The 9,536-nt window shown below is 40.8% G+C and overlaps 1 protein-coding gene across 1 annotated transcript; it reads left to right on the plus strand.

Annotated features, from left to right (window-relative positions):
* Window positions 1-9,536, plus strand: LOC144633889 (TGF-beta-activated kinase 1 and MAP3K7-binding protein 1-like). The gene is made up of 7 exons (XM_078492815.1): window positions 1-110; window positions 3,290-3,542; window positions 3,815-3,942; window positions 4,517-4,714; window positions 6,492-6,661; window positions 7,814-8,184; window positions 8,722-9,536. Exons 1-7 carry the CDS (start codon window positions 84-86, stop codon window positions 9,174-9,176), a joined length of 1,602 nt encoding a protein of 533 aa, XP_078348941.1. The 5' UTR covers window positions 1-83; the 3' UTR covers window positions 9,177-9,536.

Raw genomic sequence — 9,536 nt, forward strand, 5'->3', positions numbered from 1 at the left:
ATCGGAAGTTGTCCGCCATCTTTGTTTACCGAATGGCTGAGCAGGGAGATATGCAGACGAAAGCGATAAAAGCCTAGCAATTTATGGCAACGAAACGGTCTTCTACTATTGTAAGTAGTTTTTAGAACATTTTTGATGTTGGTTTGTTGTTTTCCATGTTTCATTTCCATATAGTTCTAAAATTAAACGCGATTGATTCAGCTGATAAATTGCGAAGGGAGATGAAATTGGAAATCACGAGATGCATACATGATCAATCGAGGCTGATATTTAACTTATTTTCTGTTGATGGCAATAACAGCGTGGAATTTAAAAGGACTTTAAAACTGGCTTCCCCAAATCAAGGATAGAAGATCTGTAAACAATCCCATGCCGATCACTGAGTTAGAAATTATGTAGAGAGCTGATTAAAGCCAAAAGTAAGTTTACTAGCTTTTATTAAATTCTCAACCTCGGATATTGCATTTCTAGCTTTCTGATTGGTTCACTGAATCCCGGTTATCAGCTCGTATACCTATGTTTGACCTTATATGGGATATGAGTGCGGCAAGTGCCACTCAGCATAAAATTTTTTGCGGGAAGCGACAGTTCCATCAGAAAAATGGTTGAAAAAAAGCAAATTTGGCAAGCTTTATGAACAAGAAATAATAATCAGCGGTGCCGACAAAAACCACAGAAATGCCACAGTAAAATTAACTACGCAAAACAAAAGGATTGATGCAAAAAGTTTAATTGATAGTACTTGTAAACGCACAACATGAGCGAGTGAATATTTAAAAGTAGAAAAGCAGCAAATAATTTACGAAAGAACGGCAAACTGACACAGTTCCATTCAGTGTACGTCATAAAATTAGGCTCAGCACTTCAGTAAAGTTTGTTACCTTTCAATCTTGGTTTTGTCCTTTTATACTTCAATAAACCTGTTCCACTTTGAGCTCAATTTTGCTTCAAATTATATAGCAGTCTTGATGACAGCCGTGGAGCCGTAAAGAAGTACAATGTAAACACTTGCTTTGTTTGACTTGCACAAGACTTGTAGTTTCCAGAAAAGCTTTTGCTTCGGATCTTCTCGTAAATCTTAACTGTTGTCACAATTTCCAGGATATTTAGACGACTTTAGAGGGGATTGTTCGAAGAAAATCTTGGGAAGAAAACTCTCTTGCTCGCTTTCCTCGTATGTTTCATTCAACTCAAGAAGTGAACATCGCGCCAGAAATTTCGCGCCTCCTCATACTATCACTTCGTTTACATCAAAATGAAATGTCCAGTCGATTTAAACTTGAGAAGAATTTAATAAAACAATTATTCCATTCGCCCTTGTTGGATACGAGTCGTTATAGCCAACTCGGTGCTCTGCGCCCCGTTGGCTATTTACCACCTCGTATCCAACGCGGCATAATGGAATAATTGTTAAATAAACTAGAGACCATCCATAGAGGGTTTGGTCTTTAGGGGTTAAATCTTCTGTCATGAGATATTCAGTTATTTTTTTTAATACTGTAGGTTGCACTTTTTGGCAATAAGTAATGTTCTAAAACTATAAATCATCAAATTAAATTTTAGTTAAGTGTTGTTTACAAAAAGCTGGCCAATGAAACACTTGGCCAACCATTCCAAGCTAAACTTCAAAAACATCGAGAAGTTACAGGTCAGAAAATGGTAATTCTATCTTGAGGACAGGGTGTTTCGCGGTTTTACAACTCCACGGTAATGTTCAAAACGATACAACAAAACGATAGATAACTAAACGTTCCAAGCTTTAATACTTTTAAACATCGGTATTACAACACAATCTCAACACGACATGATTAATATATTACAGTTCAAAGTATAAAATGTCTTGAATGACTAATCAATTTTTAAACATGAGTAACGCGAGATGTATACATGTTGTGGAAATGAAAAAGTCTCTTTAACAGGAGGTACTCCAAAACATTTTTTCACAGGGAGGCTACACCCTAAGGTTCAAACTCTTAACCTTGTATATAAAATTTTTGACAGAGAAGGTAACTCTTGTATATTGCATCCATTTTCTTTATTTTTCACTTAAATAACCCCTTAAAATAATAAGATGAATCAACAGTTTGGTGGGTCTGCTCAAGTTATTTTGATTTAGGCCCTTATAAATACCTTACTGGCAGTTTTCCCCACCCTTTTATAAACTCCAACTCATAAAATACCTACTCCTTATATACCTACAGGCTGAAAAAAGGTACTCATTTACCAACTGAGCCTCCCCATTAGTCCACTATTGGGAGTAAACCCCCCACTGTGGAATTCTATAAATAATAATTATGATTACTGTCAAACCAGTGTCTTTGTTAGTTGTGCATTGGTAATGTTGTGGATAGTGTTCTAATGTTAATCAAATTTTCTTGAACAAGCTTAGCCATTTTCTGTTTGAGTTTTGACAAGTTTCGGTTTTCGTTTTTCTGAAAAACTGAAATGATACCACTTCCGTATCAAAAAGGGAGAAAATAATTACCTTGTGCATGGTTACCTGTTTGTCAACAGACAGTGAAAAAATTTCAACAGAGCGTTTAGTTTACTCTGCAAACCGGTAGCCACACCACACCTACAGAAAAAATTTGAAATGTGGTCCCCAGTTAGATACTGTAAGCTCGGCCTGTCACAAGTATTATAATAATTTTATTTCTTGCAGTCTGTTGATAAGCATTTGATCATAGGGCAATAGGCGATTTGCATGATGGCGTCACTTGACTACAACTACCAGAATCCTCCGCTTTGTCTTTTTGTCATTCTAATTAGAGCAATTGTTTTTCAAACCCCACTGGGAATTCAAAATTTGAATAACAAAGGAAAGGTGAAATGAATTCTGGTATTTCAGGGTCGTAACCAGGTATATTTTTTCATCGCTGATCCCAGATTTTAGCTCTAAATTTTGATTCCTGATCCCCAAAATGTGGCAACATTTGATCCCTGATTCCATTCTGATCCCATCTGATTGGCCGATCCGGATCCCATGACTTGTGACCCGGGATTCCGGGTCTATGATCCCGATCCCGAGGCTGTGATCCCGATCCCAAGGCTGTGATCCCTGATCCCATATACCTGGTTACGACCCTGGGTATTTGTAGTCAAATGACAACATCGTGCAAATGTGCTATTGCTTTGTCTGGTTTGTTCACTACAAAACTTCTCGAGAGAAATGAGATGCATCTCACGAGATGTGTCTCATTTCTCTCAAGACGGTGGTAACTTACATTTGAGTGGTACTGTATACAATTATCTGTTTACTGTTGCATTCCATTGTAATTACCTGATATAGTCTCAGAGCCCTGTTGAGAATTGGACAGATGATCTCCCTGTCTGCAAGCTCTCTGGAGTCGGCTTTTTGACCAATCAGAGATACAGAGAAGATGGTGGTAGAAGAGAAGAACATGAATTTGAAGACAGAAGCTTTCATTTCAATGTAGACGACACATACCTGTATGGAGTGTTTGATGGCCATGATGGACCAAGGGCTTCAGATTTTACTGTTCAGAGGCTTCCTGCTGAGCTGCTACTTGGTCAGCTAACAGGTCAGTAAACAAAGCCAGTATTTTTCTTGCAATCATAAGGTACTTGTGTAAGGTGTTCTTGAAAGCATAAGTTTGCCAGGGCTGGGGTTATGCTTTGTACTTCTGATCCACTGGCATTTGCGAACGATGGCTCTGTCAAACATTAGTAAGACTGTTGGTAGACTTCAAATTAATCAAACTTGATAAATAAGTCTCACTTAAATAGAATCAAGATTTGTAGGCAACATTAATCATGTCCTAAGCCATGACCTTTCTGTCTTTACTTTGAACAGCTTACATGAATGATGAGCAGATCAAGGGAGCTCTCAGACAAGCTTTTATTGCAGTTGAAAAAGGCTTCTTTCAGTCTTTAGATGATGCTTTGGCTGAGAAAACAGAACTTCAGCTACAGATGCCAGAGGTACATTCACTGTTACTTACTCCACTCAGTTCTGTTCATGGTTCAATATCTGGTGCTGTTTTTTGACCTCAGGGGATTCATTAACTTTGGATATGGAGCAGGAAGGCAGATTGAGGGTGGTTGAAAACAGCATGGCAAAGTTGTGTTTACAGCCGGTCAATTTGCCCCGTGGCTGGCCCTAAATGGAACCCGTGATTTTGTAAATTGATACCTTAACAAGGCTGTGGGGCAAGCAGAAATTTGATTTAGCAAGCAATGTATGGGACGCAGTTCAGAATTGTCTTAGTTTTTAAGGTTGCCCTGTCCAGTTAGATGTTATCCTTCAAATATGAACAGCTGGTGGCAAACATTTTAACTCATCAGACAGCTTTTTTGTGTTTAGCTTTCCATTTTGTTGTTTATAACAAATTGCTTCTTCAGTAGCTAGACGTGAGTTCTTTTCAGGATTTCAAAGCTACCATAATTCAAATGCCAGGGGTACAACTGTATGCTCAGGGGTGGGGGGGATGGGCCCACTCTTGGATTTGACTGATACATTAGGAAATATTTTTGACTCCCTGTTTTATTTGCGCAGGGTCTGAGCTCATATGAGGCATATCAACAGTTCCCAGAGCAAGTTGCCAGGATACAGGCCTTGCAAGACGAGATCAGTGGTGGCACTACAGCTGTACTAGCTCTTATATTCCAAAACAAACTCTTTGTAGCCAATGTGGGTGACTCTAGAGCACTGTTGTGCAGGGAGATGCCAGAGAGCACTCTCTCTGTAGAACAGGTAATTAAATTTTTTAATGTTTTTACAGTATAAATAAAATGAATTGAACACTTTTCAAAGGTTTTTTCAAATAGGGAAGGTTCATGCTCTTTTACTTTTTCTTTTGTGGTGGGAAAGATCAGAGTAGTTTCTACACCTTTTGAGATCCTTTTTTACAAAACCTGTCTTGAAATGCCATTTTGTTTGAGAATAATAATAGCATTAACCCTACGGTTTAATGGTGAAAGATGTGGTAGCCTCAGGTCCACAGACGTTCTTTTGGCTTGTCATGCAATCTTCCTCCAAAATGGAGAGAAAGATTGTGTGACAAGCCAAAAACAGAGAAAGGTTGTGTGACGAGCCAATAGAATGTGTAGGAGACTTGAGATGTGGGAGGCTTATGTCTTTCCTCTATGGCGCCCGCCTGCAGAGATTCATGGCAGTTGTATTTTTCAAACCATGTGCAAGACTTAGCAACAATGAATACAACTACTATGATTCCCTGCAGGCGTGCACCATAGAGGGAATCGGCATTGATGGCATCTTAAACTCTTGATTCATGAAGGGATCAAGGGTTGAGCCTTGGTGGGGGTCTTGTGTTCTTGGGCAAGACATTTTACACTCAAAATGCTTCTACACCCAGGGGTATAAATAGGTACTGGCAAATTGTTGAGGAAACTTGACAGAATGCTGGGGAGTAACTAGACTTGCTCCAAGTCGCTCGTTAGATTCGCAGGAGACTGCTGGATACGGAAATGGAGGGTGCGCGCGGGCATGAGAAACAAAATGGCGGAGGATCGTGGCGGAACAAGCGACTTGTCTCACCTGCAGCGCGCCAATTCTGAAATGTGGCGTCACCGGTGGATTTTTCCACCGGTGACACCATCGAGATTATGTCAATCATATTGTATTGCGCGCGAGCTTACTGAGCGCGCTGTGCCCGCCAACTTTAGCACGCGCTGCTCGCGAGACAAGCTTGCGTTTAACTTTTTACCTCTTGAGCAGACTTGTTTCCTTTTCACATCGGCAGTTTAAACCAGTTTTGGAACAAACATTACAAATGTCTTCTTTTGTGCCTATCCCTTTTAAATCTTACAGAAATGAGAGAGCCATCAAGAGCCTTGAGCATGATTTCCCACAAAAAAGGGAAGAAAATCGCAATTTGAACACACACCACAGCGTGCGTCAGCTGCACACGGCGCATGAAACTGACGTCAACACGATAAAAGAAACCAACTCAATGCACACGAAATGATGCAATATTTTCGCGGCAAAAAAACGTCAGCTAGAATTGATTTCCTGCAAGTGACACAAGTCGCTCGTTCCGAGCCATTCCCTCGGCAAGTGTCATTTGTTTTCCTTCGCGCGTGCGTTCACAGAAATGAATCCCGCGCAATTTCAAAGGCGATTTTACTCAAGTGGTCTTTCACGCTTGATTTCAAAGCGATTTTATTTAAGTAACCATAAATGCAAAGAAAAAACGAGCGACTTGGGGCAAGTCTAGGGAGTAACCTATGATGGACAAGCATCCTCTCCAGGGGGAGTAGTAATACTTTCAGTTTCTTCATGCTGTAGGACCTAGAGTTAGTATTGACACACCAATGAGCCATTGGGTTCCCGTAGTACCATAAATTCTCAAGCAGATGCTCTCTGGCTCATCACAGGGAGGGAGGGATTGCACAGTGAGCCCAAAGAAAGTCTGCACAGGGAGAGGCTGCTAGTCCCTGGGATTGGAAAGGATTGACAAGAATATTGTTAAACTTCATTGTGACTTATTCTGTTTAATTTTACGTTTTAGTTAAGTGTCGATCATACCACGAATAACAAGGAAGAACTGACAAGACTGTCAAACCTGGGACTAGACATTCAACAAATACTGAGGAACCGTAGGATTGGAAACCAGGAGAACACAAGAAGCATTGGAGATTATGGAGTGAAGGGAGGGTACAAGGACTTTGATATCCTCAGGTATCGTCCTTTGTCTTATTTTTCATCCTGTGACTAGACTGCTTGACTTGTGCTTGTGCTATTGGAGAGACTAATCTGAGTGTTTAAGTTACTTGTCAAGAGATAGCCTGCATAGGTGGGTGGTTTTAGCTGACAACTGGTTGTCAAACTGTGAATAAGAGGGCAGCACTAGAAAAGGCAGCGAATCTGGGCAGGCAGTTTTTCATTCCCCCCCCCCCCCCGATCCCCACAGCTTTGCCAATCCCTTGTGTGCATGAAACCCAACTAAAACCGCTAAGCTATGCAGGCTAGTCCAGAAATGACTGAGACAAGGGTGCCCAATGTCTTCTGAGAACAAAACCCAATATTTTTTAGAAAAATCATTTTTGTTAGGCCTTCTACTTTTATGCATCCCTTTTTTATAGCATACGGCTTAAACATATCAGGCGTTAAATGCATCTAGATGACTTTAAATCTCTAGCATAAAAATGGCCAGTGACAAGATTGCTACTGTAGACCTGTAATAAGAGGGTTTTACACTGAGTTATGAAAGAGGATATAATTATGCATTAGGGAATGCAAACATGCACCATTTTCTATTTTTTAAATTCGGCTTTTTGTATAAGATAGACCTACATCAAGAGACTAATTGAATTGTTCTGGAGATAATCAAGGTTAAATTAACTAAAATGTGGTTTTAATGTGACATCAGATACCTTTATAACCGTCGACCAGATAGCTCAGTAGAGTGCCAGGTAGAGCGCCAGATTGTTGTGCAGGAGGTCTTCAGTTAAACTCCCAGACCGGACCAACACTCAGCACTTAAAATAATTAAGGAGAACATGCTGCCTTTGCAATAACTATGACATCTGCAAATGGTTAGATGCTCTAGTCTTCTCGGATAAAGACGATAAACTGTAGGTCCTGTATCTTCAGTGTGTATGGTCAGCAGGGGACGTTAAAGAACCCACACACTTATCACAAAGAGTAGGGCAGAGAACTCCCGGTGTTGTGGTCTGGCCTTCACAGTTTCACGGGCTGGTGCTTCACGTAGGGTTAACCTTATTGCGCCTTTCCCCTTTGGACAGAATTGTCCAAGAAATTACTATGATATGATATGATGTGTATGATCACCCTGCCACTTGACTAACCTTGCCTACGTTTTTTCCTTAGTGCTGCCGCAGAAGAGCCTGTGATAGCTGAGCCGCACATATGTGGTGGATTCCCAATTGACGAATCGTTCTTCTGCCTGGTCCTAATGTCTGATGGAGTTTACAACTCAATAGAAGAATCCTCAGCCACAGACAATTCTAATTTTGATGTTGTTCGTCTAGTCACTGAAGAGCTTCAGTGTCAGAATAACCTGACGGGCGTGGCACAGGCTGTAGTGGACAGAGTAGGAAGAGCACATCATGACACATTCATGAACCAAATGACAAAGTGTCAGAAGAGAGATGATATGACATTATTAATTCGAATTTTCAAGGAGGAAATTGCTAATAGCTTGAAGAGTCCAAGGGCTACTGGGAGACAGTCTATGATAGGTATATGGAGTATTTGATGCTAATAGGCCATTTGCGAGTTACCCTTTGCCTCTATTTCAAAACAAGTTTAGGTGCAAAAACCATTCAAATGAAAATGAGTTCGATTTGCATGAAAATGGACCTGAAGGTGAAACTCATTTCATATGAATTGTTTTGAGTAGACTCGTTTTGAAACAGAGGAAAGGGTTGTTTTTTCTTTTTTTTTTTTTTTTTTTTTTTTTTTTTTGTTAAATAGCGTCTGTTGCTGCGGATGGTCAGGATGGAAATGGATTGCAACTTGAAAAGTTAAGACTAACACTTTAAGTTGTTGTTTCCGCGCGTCCTCAAAAATCGATATTTGTAGCCGTGGCTTGGTTTCTATCCGCAAATTAAGGTTATATCTTCCTTTAGATGTTCAAAGATAATGTTTTTATTGGTTTAGTTGCCTACCACTTATTTCAGAAGAATTCAGACCAAAAATCTGTGAAATCCCCGTGACGAATTGAATTGAATTGTTTTGAGTTTTTAAAATTTCAATGTTGTAATGGTGTCTCGTAGGAATGCCGCCAGTAAGTCCTGGAGTCCTGCCAGTATCCGTTCCTTACAACCCTTCGAATCCCATGACCGGAAGTGCTCCATCCTTGTTCATTCCACCCGGCGTGCAACAACCCGTACCCAGGCCACAGAGCGAAAGTACGCCGAGTCCAACCACGTCCACACCTACAAACGTACCGTTATTCACCGTCACAAGTTCACGGTCAGACACACAGAGTTCTGCTTCTTCAGCAAGCGAATCTCCTTCCACCTCAGGTCCTCCTGCTGAGCCTGGGAGCTCGAGGGTGAACGGTCAGGATAGAGGCGGCGAGGGCGAAAGCAAAGAGGATGGCGAAGTCGAAAGGGTGATGCCTTATGTGGACTTCAGTGACTTCTATCGACAAGTCGCCGAACTTGGAGAGGATTATGTTTATGGCTGGGACAATGTGAACCCTGCGCCTGAAGAAACACCAGCTTAGATGTAGTGAACTTTTAAACAATTTTTACTTTTATCTTTTAAAACTTCACAAGTGAACGTAAAAAAAAATCCCAGATGATAAGCACAATGTGGCGCTATCGAAGAAGCGCGCACCCGATCTTCGCACGTGACTCTTCGCGAGGGCTTTTCGCGCGTTTTCCAATCCAACGTTGGCTCGTGGGGTTCCGAGGTTTGGGGAACAGAACAAATAATATGACATCGTGGTCGAGAGATAATTAATTTTTCTTTTGTTTTATTCCCCCCGAGCCTCGGAGCCAGGTTAGAATTTTAATATATTGAAATTGTCCTATTGTATGCCTCATTTTATTTTCTAATAACCACCACCAAACAACCCTCCAAG

This window comes from Oculina patagonica, chromosome 12, assembly GCF_052425735.1.
Source record: "Oculina patagonica isolate OP01 chromosome 12, crgOcupat, whole genome shotgun sequence".
NCBI classification, from domain to species: domain Eukaryota; kingdom Metazoa; phylum Cnidaria; class Anthozoa; order Scleractinia; family Oculinidae; genus Oculina; species Oculina patagonica.